General features: G+C 39.3%; 2 protein-coding genes across 3 annotated transcripts in view; one reads left to right on the plus strand and one right to left on the minus strand.

The window, feature by feature from the left end:
- Positions 1-24675, minus strand: part of LOC115263181 (cyclin-dependent kinase 14-like) — a 632917-nt gene that overhangs the window by 294645 nt on the left and 313597 nt on the right. The gene's annotated exons all lie outside the window — the stretch shown is intronic.
- Positions 19988-24015, plus strand: LOC134287216 (uncharacterized). Its single transcript, XM_062848892.1, has 2 exons — positions 19988-20178; positions 23335-24015. The coding sequence occupies exons 1-2, from the start codon at positions 20061-20063 to the stop codon at positions 23994-23996; spliced, it is 780 nt and encodes a 259-aa protein (XP_062704876.1). The 5' UTR covers positions 19988-20060; the 3' UTR covers positions 23997-24015.

Raw genomic sequence — 24675 nt, forward strand, 5'->3', positions numbered from 1 at the left:
AATTCCTGTGCAAATTTCTGAAAAAATCTCTAGTGGAATTTCTGGAGAAATTCCTGCAAAAAAAACTGGGAATATTCCTGAGGAAGTACTGAGGTTCATTTTTAAAGAAAATGTTTGGAGGAATTTCTAAGAAAATTCCTAAGAAAATCTTTGGAAAAATTTCTGAGGGAATTTCTGGAGGATTTCCGGAGATAATGTGTGAGGAAGTCATCAGATAATTCAAGTATCAGTTTTTGAGGGAATGCCAGGATGAATTTCCGAGGGAATCTTCAGAGAAATTCCTGAGCAAATTTCGAGATATTCTTGAGATTTCTGGGTGAATTCCCGCGAAAATCTCTGGAGGAATTCCTGAGAGAATTTCTGTAGAAATTCCTGAGAAAAAAACTCTGGAGGTATTCCTCAGAGAACTTCTGAAACAATTTCTGGAGAAAGTACTGGGGAAATTTCTTGATCAATTCCTGAGAGAATGTTTGGAGGATTTCATGAGGAAATCTCTGGAGAAGTTTCTGTGAGAATGTCTGAGGATTTTTTCGGATAATCCCTTGATCAATTCCTGAGAGAATACCTGGATGAATTTCTGAGGAAATATCTAGAGGAATTCCTGGATAACCCCGACATTTCTGGAGACATTCCTGAGGGAATCCCTGAATGAACTCCTGAGAATACCTATGCAGCAATTCCTTAGCTAATCTTTGGAGGAATTCCTGGAAGATCTTCCGGAGAAAATTTTAAGAAAACTCTGGAGGTATTCCTGAGCTAATTCCTGGGAGAATTCATTAGAGAATTTTGGAGAAAGTCCTGAAGAGATTCCTAGATCAATTCCTGAGATAATGCCTGGATGAATTTCCGAGGGAATCTCTAGAGGAATTCCTGAGTAAATGCCTGGATATTTCTGAGATGTCTTATTCCTGAAGATTCCCTGAATGAACTCCTAAGAATATCTACAGAATTCTTCTTTCTCTTCTTCTTCTTCTTCTTATTCGTCTTCTTCTTCTTCTTCTTCTTCTTCGTCTTCTGTATGGCTCTACGTTCCCACTGGAACTTGGCCAGCCTCTCTCCAACTTAGTGCTCTCTAAGCACTTCCACAGTTATTAATTGGAGGACTTTCTTTGCCAGCCAATGCATGAATTAGTATATTGTGAGGCGAGCACAATGATACACTATGCCCAGGGAGTCGAGATAATTTTCTCGACCGGAACGGGATTCGAACCCGCCGTCTCTGGATTGGCGATCTATAGCCTTAATCACTAGGATAACTGGAGACCCCTTTGGAGGAATTCCTCTAGGGGCTTATAGAAGCCCTTAAATCAATACCTGGAAGAACTTCCTGGAGAAATACCTTGTGGGTTTCCAAGGTGTAATCTATGGAGAAACGACATTCTTGGAAAAATCCCTGACGGGATTTTTGTAGGACTCTCTGGTGAAATTCTTGGAAGAATCCCCAAAAGAATAACTGCAGTAAGCTCTACAGGAATTCCTGGAGAAATCCCAGGTTAAATCCATAGTGAAACCATTCGAGCAGTTCCTAAACAAATCTCTCGTGGAATTTCTAGAGAATTCTGACAATGTTTTTGAAGGTATCCTAGAGAAATTTTTGGATGAACCCCTTGTGAAATCTCTTGAGAAATCCCTGAACCATTCCGTGAATGGATTCATTGTGGAATATCTGTGCAATTCTCAAGAGGAATACCCAGAGAAACTCATGAAGAAATCCTCAAAGGAAACATTTTTCCAGATCATATTTTTGTTTCCGACATCTAACCAACCTTAAATTGCAACAAATTCAAAAATAAAAAAAAAATCTGTAAACAAAATAAAAAAAATGTCGAATAACATTTAAAATGATCCCAAATATTTCTTTTTTTTATTTTAATTCGCTCTAACTTAAGTATAGTTGGATGTAGGAAATAAATTATGTATAGTTCTTTCATTGGTATTGGTACGTAGAATCTACTTTTGATATCAAACATCTCAAATATAGCTTCCTTTGGCTTGTGTTAAAAACGATGAAAAATAAAAATTCGAGAAAAAATACTTAGAAGCTACTTGGCTACTTGGCAAATTTTGAAGCAGGAAGTCAGCTTTCTCCAGAAAAATAATTTAAAAAATCGAAGAATAACTTTTTTAGAAAATTGAAATTATAAGACACTTATCATAGATTCCCGATGAATATTACTCTCAGTGTGTTTTTTTTTTCTAAAAGTTCTTAAAATATCCACAAACATTTTCGAAGACACCATTTCAATTCAAAACCCGTTTTTTTTCGAAAGATAGGTGAGGAAAAATGGTTATGTGTTGATGCATAACTACATATGTAAATGATTTATGAAATCCAGCGCATGAACAAAACCTCATTCAAATTTAAAAATATTTATATAAAACCTGCAATTTTGTTCGTGCTTTGGGCTTGAAAGGAAAAAAAATAATTAGGTATAAATGAATGGATGGAGCAGAAATTCTTTGCGAATAATTTCAATAGCGTAGAAAACTCTTGTGTAACACAGTGAGCACACAAAATCCGAATAAAGTGGAACCCTTGAATCGCCGCTAATTAAATCGACGATAAAAATATCGACAAAATGTTCAAACAAAATGCGGAAACGTGCCTCGAATGCCCCCAAGAAACCATCAACCATCATGAATAAAATCGATTCCCCATAGCTACATAGCTGCTCGCGTGTACTTTCTCGCGGTGCGATGAGGCAGGGGAACAAGCGGAATAGGTCGCCATTCTAATAAACGAAAGTGGCGATAAAATTTATTGTGCCTTTTTGTCCTGCTGGCTTAACTCTCGGTTTCAGTCGTTTGCGTAAGGTACAATGGGACAAGTTTAGACATTTTGTTTACAGTTGGATGAAGAATAACATAGACAAACAGAAAAACTCAAAATTAGTTTTAGCCTAAGCAGAAAGGCATATGAAACCCAGGACTAAAATTTGGCCTCAAATATTTTTTGATGAAAACCAATGATCTCTCGTAGACCTCGATGTGCCTTATGCGTCCACGACAAAGAATTCTCACTCATCCATTTTAGGACAACCTAGTGCAAAGAAAGTGGACTTTCTTCTTCTTCTCTCTGGCGTTGTGTCCCTACTGGGATAGAGCCTGCATCCCAGCAGTTTGCTATGAACCCTTCCATAGTTATAAACTGATAGCTTTTCTAGCCAATTTACCATTTTTTAGTCGTATATCGCGTAGCAGCGCACGATGATACTTTCTTCATGACGAAAAACGTGCTGCATCACGAAAATAACTTAGACCGACCAGCAGTCAAACCCGTCACCCATGCTCTTGCTGAACACCCATATGCCCATAGGCTTACCGATCGACTACATGGGCCCTTTGAAAAAAAGGTCATCTCTCGAACCGATATCACCACTCGAAATGTGCCAACACACGTTTATACCTTTAAGTGGCAAAATAAAATCACGATAATCGTTAATAACGTCGTGGTAATTATTAATGAAATCTGTTTTGTAAACAATGACTTACCATAATTCATAACGACCGAGAGCGCCATTCCGTCTTACCTGGTACGTGCGAGAGCATGCCAAATGACGTATGCTATTATTAACATTATAAGGGTTTATATGTTTGTACCTCGGTTATTATCGGCCGGGTAAGAGTAATGACACCACCTCCGGCGTAGACTGCCGTCGTCGTCGTCGCCGCCAGGTTCTATTAATCATGAATCTTGATTTGTCACAAACGACGAGGAAAGCGATTTTCGTGTGGTGTTGGATACCGCCTTTGGCTATCCGTACTTGGTTGGTTGGAGGTACTGTGGTGGCACACGTGAATTGACGTGAGGGAAACTTAATGCGATTTCGTATATAGTGGATTTCGGATTCAATGGTATATTGAATCTAACACCATATTTCTTTGAACGCTGTAAACTATCGATAAATCAATCGTTCATCGAGATAATAGTGGTTAGAAGCCACTGGTCCTACAGCTGTTGACAGTACGGTAGGTAAATACTATTACTTTAAAATGATCAATGTTTGGCGGTGAGTTGGATGGAGACCAGAACAATTTAGGATAATGCTATAAGGGTCGTTGATTTTGGTTTAGAAATACGTTTTTTAACTACAAAAATTTTTGAACAAAAAAAACAAGTTTTTCTTGACATTTTGCATGTCTCTAGAAACCTTTTTGCGGATTTTTTCGAATTTACAGTCTGAAACAACACTGATAGGGTCCTGCCCGGGATTTCCCGGAACAAAACACTTAGCTAATCGTTCTAAAACTTCTTTATAAAAGTTTCCGTTTTTGAATCGTTGTATTTTGTTAGGAGTGAACATGCACGATAACAATTGGTACTTAAATCATATGTTTTTGGAATAGGGTGAACATGGGAGTATAGGTTTAAGAAGGATGCACGCACATACCCTATCATGGAAATTTTTGTGCGATCTTAACCCTCCAGCAGTCGCGTCTGCAGTCACCCTCAGCGACACCACACACACGCTGTGCACCACAAGCCTGCTTTTCTCATGGTGCGTGTACTCAGAACATGACATGACCGCTCCCGGGTTAAGATTACATTGCAGATAACTGTTAATAAAAAGAAAATAACATTCGGATTTGAACAAGACTCGAACTCAGATGTTTCAGATGTGAGTAGCACGCCCGAGCAATCTCGGCTAGCTCATCTTGTTGAAAAACCCGACAGTCAAAGGTTTAACAGTTTCTATCATAAACGAACTCCGGTCGTGCGTTAGCAGCTGTAGCGAGTAGGGGAAAGTGGGGTAAGATGCCAATTTTCGAACTTTCATCGTTTTCAAGGATAAGTAGCCTCATTTGTTAGGCTTTCAAAGTGTAACCGTAACTAGACAATATTTGCTCGATACATCAGCAAACATATTCACTAAACTATTGCATTTTCATCGATTTTCAGCGATTTTAAAAACTGATTCGTAAAACGGAAGTGGTGCAAAAAGGCCATCTGCCATGGGGTAAGATGCCACTTCATGAAAACATTCAAAAATTACGTCCAGTTTTCGGGCATTTAGGATTACCTTTCCCCCTTTGTTCCGCTTTCTTCGTATACTTAATACATGGGGTGTCACCTCCCTCCCCGCTAAACGATGGTCGTAATATTTGAATGACCCCTAACATGGAAAGCGTAGACATCAACAACCATGCGTCTCCATGTGTGCCTCAATCTCTTTGGAATCACATGGCTGATAATAAAATCACACGAAAACCTTAATTGCAAGCACGAAAAACCGGAAGTTGCCAATTTTCATTGGAAAATCAAATGATTTTTCGTGGGTTTGACGGGCTAGCTTCTAGAAGAATGTTTAATGCAAACATATCTTGACACCATTCCCCTATAGTAATGATCAATACCCATTCCCAATCGTCATAGCTTCTGGTAAGCAGAGCGACCACAAAGAGCGACATGCCGCCTGATTGATTGATATCTGAGCTTGGCTGACAACAAAAGCACATGTTTTACAAAACTTCTGTAATAGTTTCAATCGATCTTCAATTTACGTGCTGTATACCTAATTTCCATATTTTTTGTTGTGTAAATTAAAAAGGTAACTATGTATCATAGCAACAGTATTTAACCTTTCAGAACGCGCACCTGTTTGATGCAAAAACTACACTGGTAGTGTTGTACTTTTTACAACAGCGCGCGTCCTGAAGAAAAAGCTTAAGAAATGCTTAATTTAGCTAAATCTGGCAAAATCAGCTAGTGTTATTAATTATTTCTTCAAGTTTCTAACAGAACTTCTGTGACACCTTTCACGTATGGGTATCCTTTTTCGTTTACTTATTTTATTTACCGTGTAAGGCCAAAAAAATCTTCGTTCTGCCATAAATTGATTATTCTACACGGTTACAACTGCCAGAAGTACTTATCATAATCATTGTGAAGCCTGTTCATTACAATCTTGTTCTGTGTTTGTTGGAAATACGTACCTGTAAGAAAAAGAGAAAAATAAACAATCATTAAAAAATTCAGCAGATTCAAAAAAAAATAAAAACGTTGGATAACTATAATATAAATTCATGTAACACTAAGGCTCCATTCAGAGGATTAAAATTAGTGAACTTGATGATCTACACCATACTGTAACTATACTTCCTTCACGCAAAAACAACGGGCTTAAAGGTCTATAGTGGGCAACTGTATAGATATACATACATATTACTAAACACTGGAAATGTAAAGAATGCCGATCAGAAGTAAAGACCTGAATAGAGAACAGCGGGGTAGGATGCGCTTGCTAAGAAATTAAACTATTGATTACTATTAGTAATCAATATTACTATATTTTTGTTTTTTGTTCTTGTTGTTGTTGTTATATTTGTATTTCTTATTGTTGTTGTTATATTTGTATTTCTTATTTTATTCGTATCAGCCCACAGAGTAAAAAATGCTACAACTATAAAAATAAATATTATGGGAATTAAGTAAACAGCGTAAACCGCTAGGTAAGTCATTAATTTTTCATTGCGTTTTATTTGAATTTTAGCGTATTCGAATGTTTCATGAAATTTTCAATGAAATAATGAAAGATTGCCTTGATGATCGCGATAACATATACGCAACGGTGTACGCTGTTTAGTGAATCCCCTTTATTAAAAAAAAAACAAAACACTTCTTCTGATCTTCTATGTTTAAGCGGCAATGGCGCCTGCTCCGTCAGGTTGCAAGTCAAAGTGGTAATAAAAAGAGAAGTGATGATTGTAATCGCTTCTTGCAACAGTCCGCGGAGTTCACTGCATATGTACATAAGTTCATGCGGATGTAGAAGTGTTATTGGGTAATATTTGTTTTTTTGCAAAGGGTTTACGTATTGGTGCGTGGATGCCAGGCGTAGTGATAGATTGTGTGAAAATTACAGTAAAATGACACAGTTTGCTTGGTTGCATAAATTGTAGGCGTTATATGATAGAATTAAACTGTGCTGTAAAAGTTGAAAGGAAGTGGAAAGGATTTTTATCAATCTGTTTCTGGTTCTAGCGATGGCTATGAAAATATGTTTCCACATTAAGGGCGGACGGGACGGTCGGAGAAATATCCGCCATTGCTCTGTTGCTACTAAGATGGTAATCTCAGATTCTACTTCATATTTTGCAACAAAAACCTATCACTGTGTATGCTCACTTGCAGTGCATATGCTGATTGTTTTTCAGCACCTTCAGTGCGATAGAACTCGAGATTACCATCTTCAAAATCGCGAGGCAAATTGTTAGAAAGAGAGGCAAGATAGGAAAAATAACACGGCGTCCCGTTTCACCTTAAATGTATATGTATAGAAGAGAGAAAGTAGAAAGAAAGATACAAAATAGGATGAAAGCGACGAGCCAGGGATTGAACCCAGAACCTACTGAATATGAACCAGAAGCGGTAGCCACTAGACCACCAGTCTTGTCGTGACCTGGAAGCGAATCCTACTCCCGACGAACTCACAAAAATATTAATTCTTTCTTCGAACGGGAAGTGAAACGTGGGTTCCGAAATAAGCACGTTATCTCATTAAAAATAAGTGAAAATAGTTATTTATGTAACGAGTTGTAAAAAGTTGATTTTTTCAGCACGAGTCGTACATTTATTCAACGAGGCTTGCCGAGTTGGATAAATACGAAGAGTGCTGAAAAAATCGAGTTTTGCAACGTTCCATACAAAATTTTATGCAATGATTTAATCATAATGCAACTCATTTGAGTTGCATAATATTCATAATGCAACTCATGAACATTATACAACTATGAACATTATACAACTATTAGAAACCAGTTAGAAAAAAATGGTCATTATGATACCAAAATGAGTTAGATAAAATATAAATTATGATACTGAATTGCATAAAAAAGTTTAATGCATGAAAAATCATTTTATACATTAATATAAAGACATGTTACGTAAGTTGCGTTTATTATAAAAAAAAGCGGACACCGTCTTCAGCCAGAGGCTGTACAGACTGAATGAAACTTAACACTAGACAAGGGACACACGGAGTGCATGCACCAGTGGATACGAAGAAGAAACTATTCTCACGAAAAGTTTCAACACCCGGAGCGGGAATCGAACCCTCACCCCATAGCATGGTGCGATTAGAAGCTTGGTGACCCTAACCACACGGCTACGAGGTTCCAAAATAAGCTGTCAGTAAACAAAATCTTTATTTAAATTATCTTTTTTAAAGGACCTAGCCTTTTGAAATCGGACGCATATTGATGGACATATGTGTTTAAATAGTTATTTATGCAACAAGTTGCAAAATGATGTTTTTTTTTTCAGCACGAGTTGTACATTTATCTAACGAGGCTAGCCGAGTGCTGAAAAAATCGAGTTTTGCAACGAGTTGCATACAAATTTTTTTGTAATTACAAAAAACACCTATCAAATACCACTTTTATTTGTTAACCTAATACATTATTATGAAAAAAAAAACAGGTAAGCGGATTAGCTTGTAATCTGATCAAGTAGGCTTTCAGTAGGCCGACAGACCATGATGAATGTCACAAATTTTCAAGCTTCCGGACAGTTTGGCCCAATGTGGTATATCACATTGAGTTCGGTCTGGTGCTGTGCTTTCAAATTTTACAAGAAATAACATAAATGAACTGCAGAACGTGTCTGAGCATAAAAGGAACAGAATTCCGGCGGAATCATCTAATTTACGGTAGAAAAGGGTGTCAAAGAATCATCGAATTGGCCATTCATACAACAACAGTGCCGAAAAGTACTACTTTTCAGCACACTTAAAAGTGCCGAAAAGTAGTACTTTTCGGCACTGATGATCAAATGTGGAAAAGTAGGCCTTTTCACTGCACTTTCACCGATCGAAAAATAAAACTTTTCGCAACGTAATTACAAAATATGTTTTTAAAGGGGTGACTCCAAACTTATCCACCACCTCATTGCCCATTTTCTCTTGATGAAGCTGTTTATCACATAACACGTTATGTTCTGGAAAAAAGTTAATAAGTTTGTTATATCGTACTTTAATTTGCGTGATGAACAATTCTGAACTTGCATACCAACTAGAATGGTGTCAGTTGAACGTATTTTAAAATCATCGATCAAAAATACTTCAATAAAAATAAAATAGGGTCTAGGACCATTTGGGCAGGAGCACCTATGTTGGGCACCTGCTGCTACAACTCAGTAAATTTCAAACCGATTGACTTGAATTTTTGCACATGGTTTGATACTATGCTTATCTGATCATGTCTCAACATTCAAGTCAATCGGTACAAAATTGACTGAGTTATAACCACAAGTGCCCAAAATAGGTCCTCCTACTCGAAAGGTCTTAGACCCTATCCGTTGGATACTAGTTTTGGCCAATCTAAGGATTGAAAAAAAAAAAAACAATCGAACGAATGAAAGCACTCAATATAACAATTGGAAGCTTCCAATCTATATGACGCAGGTAAAATGCCATACACTTCACTACGACCAGAATGGACGTCTGGTTGAAAACTGATGCTTTTACCCTAGTAGTTTTATTGTGGCACGATATGTGACAAGCAGAAACATATAAAAATGCAGAGAACTCTGTTATAGTTTTCAACAATATATGCCCTATCAACATTCGTTTTCTAACCATTAACGATCAAATATTGCAAATCATTGATCTGATCACGGGAGGGCAAGCAATCCAAGCAATGGTGACGGAAACACTGAGGAAATTATTCTAACCGGAAATATACTGCATAACGATGCGAATGGTTTTCTCCTGTGCTGTCCGCTGGGACGCAAAGCAGCAGGAACGTGCTAGTGACGTAATTGAAATGCAATCCATTGCGATGGAACCATGGTAGAACCACAAACGAACGACAAGCCCGAAGGATGATAAATTTTGCATTCCTCGCGGCCAGACAGAACACAGCACCAGCGTCCCACGTGGTGATGCGGCAGGCAACAGTTACAAAATGTGTGTGTTTGAGGTTTCGTTTCGTCGTGGTCTGGGAGAATCGCATCGCATTCGTTCGTTGGATTTACGATTGAATTGGAATGGATGGGCGCGATGATCCGAGACATCTTGGGGATTTAGGGAGTGGCATTGTTCATGATAAGTTTCTACCGCGAGAGATGGTATATCACTCTCGTTTACGCTCAAAGATGGAATGGAATTTCGAACAGAACTTGAGTCGAGGGTACGGCAAACGTGAATCATAAATATGCGCTTGCTGCCAGTCAAGATTGTTATGGGATGCATAACTCAATTGAATTTGAAGGGAGGATTATTTTGATTGCTCATCTGAGTGATGCAAATTTATTGCATCGAAAATTGTTGCATCTTTAGGAATGGAAAGCATATACAGTGATTGAAATGTGAAAGCGGTAATATAAAAACACTTGAAAAGTGCTGAGAGCACAAGCATGGTGATTACAGAATATGTATCACAAAATTTTAAGCGATCCGGTCAAGTTGTTCGCTTCGCGAGTGGCATGAACACTAGTGGAAGAATATTATATTCTCACAGCTGTCAATCTTAGAAAAAGGAGACCAGTGCTGCGCTCGACAGGAACACGTCACGCCGCAATTCTTCTCGCCTAATCATACAAACGAGCGACGATCAGCACAGCACACAGAAGAAAAATGCCGTCAGTTTATTAGAATTCCAATTTCAAACCGTTCACCATACGGCATCGACAGAAGGTCGACCAACGCGACGCGACGGTATCAGTTCGTGACAACGTCAGAAAGAAAAAGCTTTCGGTTGTTCAAAAAATTTGCCGCAAGCTGGCATCCGTTCGTCCGTTTGGGTATCCCATCGCACCAGTTGACGGCCCTCGTGAGTTAGTTTTACTAACTGACACTAAATCACGTTTCGGTGCGGGGAGATGATTGCGCGGAACGCATTCCATAGATAGAGAGAGATTGGCACAGATAGTCTGGAAAAAGCATTTTGCCAAACGATCTGCAATTCCGACTGCAATCACGAACCTCGCCGCATCCCCACAGCCAGTGTTCAAATTGGGGTTCCAAATTTCCGGTACGGCGACGACGCGGGATAGTCGCAGTCGATTTTCCCACACAACACATGGCAGACCAGCCCAGCCGGCAGCGGGGTTTAACTCGGTCGGAACCAGCAGACGGCGATGAAGGCACGCAAACTTTATTTAATTTCGCAATCCACGGCACGGCACCACAGTTAAAGATGCGGAAACAATTGTCCGGAAAGTTTTCGGCGGTTGTCTGCGACGTCGGTGGGTGAAATTCAATTGGCTGTGTGGAAATGAGAACGATGGTGGCGGGTGGCGGCATTGGTGCAAGAACCGAACGATATCTCACATGATTTCCGGTCGGGCACGATGGATGTGAGAGGAATTTTGAGGCTCGTGTTATGTCTAGGATGTGGTGTTCTTGCGGCAAAATGAGATGAAAATTATCTCAAATTTTGTGCTTGCGGCTGGAAAAACCTTTGTACAAATGTTTCCAGTTTGAGTGAAGTCAGTCGGTTAAACAAAATCCTTGCGAAATCTAAGGATTTTCGAGTAAACGAACTTCGTTTGCCAAATGGCGATCTCACTTCCTCTGATGAGTAAGTTCTGGAATGCTTATTCAGCACACACTTCCCCGGATGTGTGGATATTACATATTACATCTTCAGATAAACCTTGATGACTTTTCTTGTAGTTATGATTTCCTAGCTTTGCTCCTTTGAAATCTCCTAGGGCAGATGGGATTTATCCTATTTTGCTTCAAAAGGGATCTGACTATTTCAAACACGGTTTGGAAAAATACATGTTTGCAGTTTTGCTCCAGGGTATATTACCAATTCTTGACAGGATATGAAGTTTATTCCGAAAGTGGGTCGTGCTTCGTATGAAGAAGCAAAGAGTTTCAGACCTATCAGTTTGACCTCTTTTCTTCTGAAATGCTTAGAACGCATTGTAGATCATCACATCCGTGATGTTCATCTGGCCAACGTGCCTCTTCATGTGAACCAACATGCCTACCAATCTGGTAAGTCCACTGTGGCTCTTTTACACGAAGTTGTTTACGATATCGAGAAAGCATTCGTTCAAACGCAATCTTGTTTGGGTGTTTTCTTAGATATCGAGGGTGCCTTTGACAACGTGCCTTTCGATGCCATATTGGAAGCCGCACGGAATCTTGGTATATCTCCAAGGATTTCCAATTGGTTTCACCAAATGCTCAAAATCCGATATCGCTTCTCGACATTGCGTCTAGCAGCGATTAGGAAATTGAGTGTTTGTGGATGACCCCAAGGAGGGAGTCTTGCTTTTGAGGAATCTCGTAGCAGAAACGCTATTGAGGCAACTCAATAATAGCGGTTTTACTACATATGGTTTTGCCGACGACTATTGTTATTCGGTGTGTGCATAAGCACCCTTTTCGACCTGATGCAAAGCTCCCTTCGGGTAGTTGAGGGTTGGTGTCGCCAATATGGCCTTTCGGTAAATCCGAGTAAAACATCTATTGTTCTTTTCACGGAAAGACGAAACCGTAATAGCGTTCGACCCTTACGTATCTTTGATTGTGAAATCTATGTGACTGAATAGTTAAAGTACGTTAGAGTTATTCTTGATTCCAAGCTTTCCTGAACATCTCACATTGAGTTCGGAATCAAGAAAGCTTGTATGGCCTTCGGGCAATGCCGGCGATTCTTTGGTACAACTTGGGGTCTAAAACCCAAGTATATCAAATGGATTTACACAATTGTTGTTCGTCCAATATTGGCTTATGGATGTCTAGTGTGGTGGCAAAAGGGCGAAGTGAGAACAGTTACTGTTGTTCGGCCAATGTTGTTCTATGGATGTCTTGTGTGGAGGCGAAAGGGCGAAATGAGAACGATCCATTCAAAGTTAGGCCATTTCCAAAGGATAGCGATGTCTGGAGCGTTCTCTTCAACTCCCACGGCAGCGCTCGAGGTTCTCTTTGACGTTGCCCCACTACACATTCATCTTAAACAAGAAGCTCTTTCTTGCACTTACTGCCTATGGGTAGTCGGTTTACTAGAGGAAACTCCTGTGAACCGCAGATCAACACACACCTCGTTGTTTCTACTTTTGGTGAATTGGGACAAAGTGGTTCATGCTCCAAGTGACCTTACAATTGCTTGTATTTTTCCATATAGGAAATTTTCGACGAAATTCCCTTCTCGGGATGAGCGGTTATCTGGAGAGTAGTATTTCAGACGGCATCGTATGTTACACTGATGGCTTCCTTATCGAAGGTCGAGCAGGTGCTGGTGTTCACTCTTGTGAGCTAAGGCTACATCAGTCTTACGCACTTGGTAGACACTGCACCGTTTTTCAGACTAAAATTTTGCTCTTATGTGCGGAGTGCAATCAGCTTTTTAGCAGCACGTAATGGGCAAAGTCATATACTTCTATTGAGATAACCACACTTGCTTCGTCCAACTCTAGGTCAAAGTTAGTTATCGCTTGTCGAACACACATCGAGAAGCTAAATTTAACAAAGACTGTTCACCTGGTATGAGTACTTGGCCAGGCCATTCTTTCATCGCTGGAAATAAAATGCCTGATGAGTTAGCTCGCACTGGAGCATTACATAACTTCATTGGCCCTGAGCCAGCTATTCCGATATCAAAGTGTTGGGTAAAGCTTCAGATTCAAACCTTGGCTGCCACTGTCATCACAAACAATATTGTAATAGTTTGGAGTAATGTCGTCAAACAAAATTGTACTAAGCCATCTTCAGGGGTAGCGAAGTATCTTACAAATCTGTCTAAGCAGAACTGCAGCATGCTGGTCAAAGCATTGACTGGCCCCTGCCGACTCATCTTTCACATGGCAAATATTCAGCAAGTTGATTCATGTACATGTCACAGCTGTGAATCCGATTATGGAACTTCGTATCGTTTGATATGTAACTGTCCAGTTTTTGTTTAACTGTGTTTTCGTGTATTCGGTAAACACTTGATTAAGTGAAACTGACTTCAGAAACCTGAATCTTCAGGATGTTCTGTTGTTCTTGACCCGCTATGATAAAGAGCTATAGGCTCTTTTTACGCTTTATGCGTTATCACTGTGCCCTTTTCAGGGCGCTGTTTTAACCCATTGTGGTACGCTTATGCGTTTATGTCGATCATATTTCCTCACCTTCCTTTTTCTCAATCCTATCCCTTATTACTTTCCCTCTCTCTCCGGTAAACGATAAATAGGCTTGTGTTCATGGCGATGGCACAAATTTCCCAAATGGAGGAGAGCGTGCCTCTGGAGCCGACCTACTGATACCTGATGGAGGGAATACTTATGTTTTACATCCCTGAATAGGATTTTCTTTCAATTCTCAGCTAATTGTTTGGATAAGACATTTGTATACTAAAAGTAGGATGCAAGAAACGTCCTCGCAGATGAATGTTTCTGAAAAGAACCATCAAGAGATAATTGTGCAAATTAAAATACACTTCAAGTTGTTGTTTGGATATTGAACTTCAAATGAATTCCAAGTAAAAATGTATTGAATTTCAGTTAAGGTTATTAATTTTGAGAAGTGAATGTCTTTGCTCAGTTTTTATTTAACCCTCGAGCGATCGCGCTGTTGTATTTTGTACAACACGTTGAAAAAATCTCGCTTTTTGTACTCAGCATTAGCGTGGTGCTGACGCAGGTAGTCAACCGCGCGAGTTACGGAAGGTTAACTTTGATCGAAAATCGAAGAAACTTTGATCGGATAACTGTTTTTTTTTATTTGCTGTAAGTTCAGAATAATGTAATAAGCTTTAGGAGAATTTCTGAAACTTCTGGTCAAAGTTGAGATTTGAAAAAAAATTCAAATTATGCAACATCTTAAAGTCCACTTATAATGATCATTCACACCTTCACCCACTCCAAGTGCGTGTCGGGGCGATTAAGCTTGTTTTCGAAATTGGCTCAACTTGACGGCTTGAAACACACTCTAGATGAGCAGCATTCATCACATAATAAACGGCAACAACAACAGAGCAAAGAAAAAAAAAACGCCTCACAGTCGTACCATTTTTGTGAATGAAATATCATTCGCATTCAGTTGGATCTCCATTCACGACGTACGACTCACTCCGGCTAGCGCGGCGACGCTGATGTCATGCAACCAGCAGTTTTGTTTTTTATTTTGTATTCGCTTGAGTTTAAAATTCTCAGCAGCCAGTAAAACAGCAGCTAGTAGTGCTCTGGCTAGAGATGACAGAACCAGCAGCGGAAGCAAAACACCACATTCCTTCCGTGTCCACATGTTTCTTTCTCTAACCAACAACACCCCCTCTGAAAAAAGGATTTGAATAGCTTGCGCACCCTTGCATGATGGTGGGAGCTGCACGACTGCTACTGTGACTTGGATTGGTCTAAATCTGTGAAAATTGCAAGTATTATATCAACAGCAGATAAGAACTCGACAAATTTCTTTTGAAATTTGACTAAAATGTGTATGGAAACTATGTATGCATTGTAATCTAGTTTCAATAAAAGTCCAACAGAATTTTGAATGAATTTAGATTGAAGAAACATTGAACTCACGTTCAAATCGACTTCCGATTGAATTTTAATGGAATTTCAATTGAGTTTTGACTGAATTTTCATTCGATTTTCATTGTTTTGAGAATTTTGAGTTTCTTTTGCAATTTAATTGAGATTTGATTGTATTTTAATGAATTTCAACACAATTCAGCATTTGAATTAATCTTTTTTTATTGCATTTCGCTTAGGTTCAATTGAATATCAATAAATTTCAATGGAATGAATTTCTATAAAATGTCAGTAGATTAGAGTCAGTAGAATTGAATTTGACGAAATCGAGATTTACGCATCAAATTGCATTAGTGTGTTCAAATTTAGCCAACTCCATGTCCCCACCAGAACGTACAGCCGATGAATGGATGCTGCCTCAGCTGTATGTAAAAGTGCGCCACAGTATATAGCCTCTAGTGAGTTTTGTTTTGGCTCTATCGTAATTATTCATCGCGTAAATGAAAAATAAAATAACAATCTGTATGCAGTGAAAAAATGAGAGAAAAAAAACGACTGATGTTGACGGCCAACTTTGCCGGTTCCAACGCGCCAAGCCTCGAGACACGTGCGGTACATTACCGAGTACCAAAAGCGTGAATCGTACGGTTCGTGGAGAACCCACGCCTCACGTTCGGCCGGCCAAACATTGTTTTTATGACTAATAACGAGCGTAATATTTCTTTTTTGAATGTCACACTTTTGAGGGAAACGTGAGAAGTCGTTTAATTTACGAGTTTTTATGCGGGAATATGGATTTCAATTTTGGGGGGATAACATTCCATTCAAACGGAATTCGATATGCAACCATCGCCGCTGGGTTGACATTGCCAGGATATGCCAAGGACGAACCGCAACCGCTCTAGCGTTACGTAAGAGCTTGTTTACAAATGCTCTTAGAACGACTTTTTTCTTGCGATACAAAATGCGAAGGATGCTGATGTCAGACAACCCAAACAAAATAGCACGCCCGCTGCGGTTGAACGTGCACTTTCGGAAGAAATATAATCCGATTACAGGCTCTTACTCAGAGTTTCCGTTCAAAGAAGGTTCTTGAAGCGGGATCTTTTAGAATGCATATAATTATTAAAACTGGATGTATTCCATAATTTTCTACTATAAATAATTAAAAAAAATGATACCATAACACGACGCAATTTTAACGTGATATGTTCGATTTGAAAAAAATGGAACGAGCTCACTGATCAACATTAATGTTCAAGAACAAAGAAAATAACAAACAACACATAAGCATGGGTAGCCGTACAATTCGAAGTTGTAGTGATTATCCAGAACCAGTGAAGAGAATTGTCAGCCAAAAAAGCCACAAAACAAGCAACAAAGAAGACGCAGCGATTACTCTTTATCCCAACCGGTAACAGATAATGACATGATCCCGAATTTTTTTGTTGCAGACAAAACGGAAGCTGAATTTGTTGCGTACTTTTCAAATCGTGAATAATCAATTATTACCGACCCAAAATCGGAACTTTTTGGTGATACATCTTCAGCAGCGTTGCAATGTTTACTGACTCGAAGTTACCACTCGAAAATCACAATGCAAGGCATTAAAATCTCTGAACTCTTGCTGCATGATCTTTATCCCATTTTTTTCAAGTTGGGGCAAACCTATGTCGCATTACGTAGAATGTCGCAACAAATTCAGGTCGCGACATTGTCGTTACTGTTGCGCGATGGTTGAATTTTGATTCACTGTCCAGAACAATAGAAATAGCCCAGAGAACTATCATGGAACAAACAAAGATCAATATTCATAATGTCAATAAAGGTCCCATTAGACGTGATAAATATTTGGCCAAACAAGCCCAACAAATGACCAACACATAGCAACATTGGATAAATGTCGAACTTCAATGGCAAATATTTGGCATAATGGCAAACAGCCTAATGGCACCTTAAGGGCGACAACCACATCCTTACGGACAAAGCCAAGTTATTCTAATAGACAAGCGTACTAAAGACCCCTACATATCCACAGTTGTGTCAAGGAGGAGCATTTAGCAGTAGGATAGACTGAGTTGCGGGTTTAAAACAAATTGGGATTGTTTTAAACATTCTTTAAGAGAAAAATGTGCTATATTGTCACATGATTTTATATTGAACTACTCAAGTAAAATAGCAGCTTTACATCGAAAAATGTGTCTTTGGCATGAACATTTTCTCGGACCTTGAGGTTTTATGTGTCCGTTCACCAAATACAAAACAACAAATTCGTAACATAGATAATTCATCAAAATGACACCAAGAATGACACTTTTGATTTTCGATAAGCCTTGTTCCAACATATCACTATCCTTGCGCGATAGTCAAATTTACTTTTCAGGTATCGATGTCCATTCCCCACTATACCACCTCCGCAGCGACAACAATGGACCTAACCCCAAAAAGCAATCTTTCCCCACAATGTCAACAGTTTAGTGTCAGTCACTTGACGTGCAGTTGCGTTGCGTGGCCACTACTACTGCTGGTACCACATATTTCAGGGACAGGTTATTTGCCTTCCTTCGTAGGTATCGATCGATCGACCCACGTCTACTGATCGGTGTACGATGTTTCTGTATAATGTTTAGAGGAGATTGCGAAACTTGTAACTACGAGCAGCGAAGGAGATGGGGGAGTATATATTTGAATATTATATTATGCTTGTTGTTTATGGTGCCACTTCGGTGCCAAACTCAAGCGGACGTCGTCGTCGGTCGTTTATAATTCATGTCGCAATGACTAATCTTACTACCTATTTATGAATATGTCACATGCTGACATGACGCAGTGCTGCCGAACACGAACCTTGAAGATGTATTTTGATGGGTTAAATCAAGTGGGACATGAGGACATGTCCTACGCAATAACAAGACTAGCTTGATCGACCGCCGTAGTTTTGCTACTCCGGTAACGCCAGCACTGCTACATTTGGATACTTTCATAACCAACGAGATATCAGCTCGAGACTAACAGTCATCATGATTGTGTATGTAGATTAGGGTTGCCCACACTTATATGAAAAACAAAAATTTCTAAAAATGCCAAGTATTACCTCCTTAATCAGTTGGTTTGGACTCCCAGAAGCTACGTTCAAAATTTGAGCGAAATCGGTTGAGCCTAAGGGGGCGACAAAAAGCTTGAAGTTTGTATGGGAAAACTTTGCCAAATGTATGCAGACATTTTAAGTTTTCGAATTTTGCCGCTAGGTGGCGCTGTAAGCGTTCAATAATCAATCCCTTTGGTATTATTGTAGGTGACTATATACCAAACAACTTTGTCGTAGACCGCGAAGTGATCCGACGGCTGTAAAAAAAGTTATACCCTAGGCAAAGTGAGGCAAAGTATTGAGATTTCATTATTGATATTATTCCTTTGCATGTATTGGAAAAATAACAAAAAAGTTCAACCGAAAGATCCACTAAAAAGCTGTGGGCTATTGAATCCCAAAAAATCAGCCTCCTAAAACATCTCGAAACTCCAAAACTTTTTTTTATCAAAATGATAGTTACTCCGAATCTTTTAAGAATTTTTATCCTTCTAATTCCTCAAAAAGTCCGGTGAGAGGTCCAAATATGTTATCAAAAATCTGTTAAAAAATAATTGGGTAAACGTTTCAAGAATTGTTTTTTTTGGTTTTGAGCTTGCTTGAGCGCCCGTAGATGCTACTCCAGTATCGCCAGACCAGCTACACTCACACAAGGAACCAATGAGATATCTGCCGCGGACTAGCAGGCGTCTTCAGTGTGTGAGTGTTGGTGATCTTCTATTTTTTTAGGCGATAATGGCGCCTGCCACGTCAAGTTGCAGGTCAATGTGAAGAAGGGTAAGGAAGTGATGATTGCAATCGTTTGTATCCACATCTGACCGAATATACCTCTGCGTCTGCATAAACTCATGCGGATGTCGGAGTGTTGGTGGGATATGGTTGGCAGTTGGTACACACTGTGGTGTGTGGATGCCTGGCGTAGGGTGATAGATTTGTGTGATTATTACTATGAATCTAAAGCGGCACAGTTCGCTTGATTACATAACTTGTAGGCTGATAGATTGGCACTGTGTTGTGAAAGTTGGAAGGAAGGGAAACGGCTTTTCAACTGTTTGTGGTTCTAGCGATGGTTATGAACAAATGAATATACATGAGTTGTATATATAGAGAGAGGAACATAGAGAAAGTTAATAGAAAGATACAAAGTAGAAGGAAAGGGACGGGCCAGAGATTGAACCCAAGACCTTATGCATATGAATCAGAAGCGGTAGCAACTAGACCACCAAGCCCGTCTTGTTTCAGGGATTCCCTCCAGGGGTTTCATCTGAAATTCACCCAAGCATTCCAACCGGGATTCCTTAATAGAATTCTCCCAGGAGGTTTTCAAAAATGTTGCTTGGGTTTCCATCAGAGATTCCTCTCAAGATTATTTGGGCATTTCTACCGGGATTCTTTCATTAGTTCTTCCCTAGATTCTTTTAAGGGGGAATTTCTTCCAGGGTCTTTCGTGAATTATCATTCATTAACAACTCCGTGGAAGGTGTTATGCGACGAGCCGGGCTCAACAGCCGGGGTACGATCTTCACGAAATCCAGCCAATTTGTCTGTTTTGCGGATGACATGGATATTATTGCTAGAACATTTGGAACGGTGGCAGAACAGTACACCCGCCTGAAACGTGAAGCAGCAAAGGTCGGACTGGTGGTGAATGCGGCTAAGACAAAGTACATGCTGGTAGGTGCAGGCCTGGTAGCAACATCTGATGGTCAAAATAGTTAATTTAGTGACCAATTTCTCGAAAATAGTGACCAAATAGTGACTTACGGATAGCAAAATAGTGACTAAATAGTGACTTTTTTAAACACTACACCGTCTTTAACCAGTGGTTGTACAGACTGAACAAGCACTAACATTAGGCAACGGACAACAGGACAACACACATAACACCCAGTAGCCCAGTGGAGAACTTTCCGTTTGACGAAAAGTTTTCTCCGACTGGAGCGGGAATTGAACCCGTACTCCGAGGCTTACGAAACGCTTAGACGACTGGCGCCGCTAGCCACACGGCCACGAAGCCCACACTTTTGGCACTAAAATACATGATTTGTGATTTAAAATTGTTGGATTGAGAAAACCCTGGAGCACAGACAAACAGACGTCTCACTATACTCTTTTCTCATCGTTAAACTTTTTAACGGTTAGTTCAAACATTTTGTAGCTCGCAAATTGCTCGATCACGGCGCTCGCATCGTTTTTGCTCCTGTTTGACGTTTGCTCACTACGGCCACCTAATGAGTGGTTTGCGTAACACAGCCTGACTAGCATTGGGCGATTATGTTTTCATGACGATGATTATTATCGCAATTTGTCCCAAGTGATACGTCTGTTTGTCTGTGCGTAGCACATTTTCAAGAAAAAACTTTCACTCATTTAAAAAATTGTACAAAATTGCATGTACATATATTTAATTTTCTAGCACAAAGTATTCACAACTAGATAGGCACAGATGAGCATGAGGCTGTGGAGCGGACCTGGTGTGATGGTTAGAATTCTTGACTATCACACCGAGGACCTGGGATCAAATCCCACTCCCGACAAACTCGCTAAAAGTGAGTTCTTCCTTCGGAAGGGAAGTAAACCGTGGGTCCCGAGATGAACTAGCCTAGGGCTAAAAATCTCGTTAATACAGATAAAAAAAAAAAAAAAGCATGAGGCTGATTTTATTGGTTTTGAAAAATTCAGCCAATTTGCAATAATTTTTGTTGAAGTTATTGGACGATTTTCTGAAAAAATTTCTATGAATATAATTGTCGGGTATTTTTTCGTACTTGTAGACAGATTTTAGGGGAACATCTTTGAGGAATATATGCTAAAATTCCTGGAGAACATTCTGCCACGAATGAAAACAAAAATAGGGTAAGAAATCAAAATTTGAACTAGTCAAAATGTAATCTTAATTTGAACTATTTTGAAATTCATTGAAATGACGTATTTTTTGGGCAAATATTGTCCCGAAAAAGGTGTTAAACAGTTTTCCGTAATATAATCTGATAACATAAGCTTTAAAAGCATTGAAAAAAGCGTTTTTGCCATCGAAAATAAGCAATTGAAAAATCACTGTGATTTCACCTATTTCCCCCCAGAGAAAGCTCATTTTCGGTGCTTCCATACAGCTCATGCATTGCATCACACGCAATAAGTGAATACGTCAAATGAAAGTTTACTTATCGTAGAATCGACCAACCGAATAATATTCCGCATTATTTGTCATAAAATTATCAAATTTAAGTGATTCTTACTTGGAGAATGTTATCTTAATTTGAACCATTTGTAATCTAAATTTGAACTAGTAAACGGGGGTGAGCTTCTAGTGTTGGCCTGTAGATTGCGCTAGTGGTTGCTTTGTTTACTCTTGGGGGATGAAAAATTCCAAATTTTGTTTCCAAATTTCTAAAGAATTTCGAACGTTCTGAGTTGAGATTCCATTGCCTAATGAAAAATAGGTATGAGAATTAGCAGATTCATGTGATTTTTAATTGTTTAGCATGGAATTGGCTGTTTTGTGAGTTACTCGAGCTGCTGCCGCCAGTAGTTCAAATTAAGATTAAAATTGGTTCAAATTATGATTACGATGGTTCAAATTAAGATTAAAATCATTGTTGATGAAAAATCGAATATTTCAATGAAATTCGGTGCAAATACAAACTTTTTACCATTTGACAGAAAGCTTATACCCGTGGCTTTCATGTACATACGATTTTGCCGTAGTAAATTATTTCCATGTGGGAGAAAAAATCACTTAAAATTTGCACTGCTTCAGGAAGCCGCAATTTGGTTCAAAGTTTGATTACCTACCCTATTAAAATTTTCATATTTCGTGGCGGTTTCCCAGGGAATGGCGATGCTCAGCATGTGAATTTTCCTAACGAAATCCTTGGAAAACTTGAACTAGAAAATGTGTTAACATGAAATTTGAACATTACGAACATTTTCTGGTCCAATAAGTTATCTCTTTCCTTTTCTCAGATCTTAACGGATGCGAGAGAAAATTTGTTGATTCGATTGCGTCTGACACAGCACAGCCATGTTCTCGACTAATATTGGGTTCATCCTAGGAAAAAAAATGTAGAGTAATTTTGGGAGGACTCTGGGAAAAGTCCTGGAGAAAGTTTTTTTTGAATAAAAAAGTGTTTATTTTACGATACTCCTGAAACAAATCAAATATTTTTCTGCATATTTTTAGAAGGTATCATCTCGAAGATATCTCAAGGAGTTTTATTATTAATCATTCAGGACATACAAGTACTACAAAAGCATACTGAATCACTTTCATTAACAGATATATTCCGAATGCAAAGCTATTCTTTTTTAGGTATTTTTTTTTCAAAAAATATTTGAAGAAAACTGTAAAAAAAATATTTCAGATATTCTAAAGCGATTGATTAACCACCATTTTTCAGGATTGTATTTGTTAGATATAAAGAATATCACAAAATCTGTCAGAATTTCTTTCAGGAACTGCACCTCAATATCATATGGAAGATCTTGCAAGGAATTTATACAGAAGTTCTTACATATACATAAAGAAACACAAGGCTATCAGCATGCTCACAGAACATTTTAACGTAAACTCCGCCAAGAGTTTCATCAAGAATTCTAAAAAATGCCCAAGATATTTTGCCAGTAATTAAAAAAAACAACAACACTATTTTAGATAACAACTCTTGTTCTACTCTCTGACAAGATTTCAGGACGATGAAAATAGTTGAAAATAGTGACTTTTTAACAGAAAAAGTGACTTTAGTTGAAAAGTCTTGAAAATAGTGACTTTATAGTGACTTACACGAAAATAGTGACCAAGTCACTTAATAGTGACTCGCTACCATGCCTGTAGGTGGGACTGAGCGAGACAGGACAAGCCTTGGCAGCAATGTTACGATAGACGGGGATACTTTCGAGGTGGTAGAAGAATTCGTCTACCTCGGTTCCTTGCTAACGGCTGACAATAACGTGAGCCGTGAAATACGAAGGCGCATCATCAGTGGAAGTCGTGCCTACTATGGGCTCCAGAAGAAACTGCGGTCAAAAAAGATTCACCCCCGCACCAAATGTACCATGTACATGACGTTAATAAGACCGGTGGTTCTCTACGGACACGAGACATGGACGATGCTCGAGGAGGACATGCAAGCACTCGGAGTTTTCGAGCGACGGGTGCTAAGGACGATCTTCGGCGGCGTGCAGGAGAACGGTGTGTGGCGGAGAAGGATGAACCACGAGCTCGCTGCACTTTACGGCGAACCCAGCATCCAGAAAGTGGCCAAAGCCGGAAGGATACGATGGGCAGGGCATGTTGCAAGAATGCCGGACAACAACCCTGCAAAGTTGGTGTTTGCTAACCATCCGGTTGGTACAAGAAGGCGTGGAGCGCAGAGAGCACGATGGGCGGACCAGGTGGAGCGTGATCTGGCGAGTGTTGGGCGTGACCGACGTTGGAGAGCTGCAGCTGCAAATCGAGTATTATGGCGGCAAATTGTTGATTCAGTACTATCATGAATTTGATGTTAACTAAATAAATGAACAACTCCCGGGATTTTACCGGGCTCCGTTTGGAGATTCCTCTCAAAATTCATTCAGGAATTCTTTCAAGAATTCTTCCCGAGAAATTTCTCTTTTCTTTTTTTGGGGCTTCAGAGATTTCTTCCGGAAATCTTTCATTGTTTTTCACGTGATTTTTTAAGGAATTTCTTTCGGGATTTATATAGATATTTCTCCTTTTTGACAAAGATTCCTGCCCGGGATACCTTCATTAATTCTTCCCGATAATTCTTCTGAGATACCTTCTGGAATATTTTCATCATCAGGGATTCTTTAAGTATCCCCTCATCAGAGGTTTCTCCCAGGACTTCTTCAGTGATTTATCCCGACATTTCTGTTGTTTTTTTTCTGAATTCTTAATGGAATTTCTGCCGGGACTCCTTCATTGTTTTTCCGGGATTTTTCATCGATTTCTGCCAAGATTGCTTCAAAATTTCCTCACGGAATTTTCTTATCGATTCCCCCGGAATTCTTCCGGGATTCTTCCAGGGATATTTCTCGATATTTCATCAAGCATTCTTCCCAGGATTTATTTTTATTTATTTATTTTTCTACCCTCCACTGTGCTCCACACCAAAAAGCTCGCGTGGAGCTTCCTGATTGTGGACACAGTACAAAAGCGCTGAGATTAAGAAAA

Source organism: Aedes albopictus, chromosome 2 (assembly GCF_035046485.1).
Source record: "Aedes albopictus strain Foshan chromosome 2, AalbF5, whole genome shotgun sequence".
In the NCBI taxonomy this organism is placed as follows: domain Eukaryota; kingdom Metazoa; phylum Arthropoda; class Insecta; order Diptera; family Culicidae; genus Aedes; species Aedes albopictus.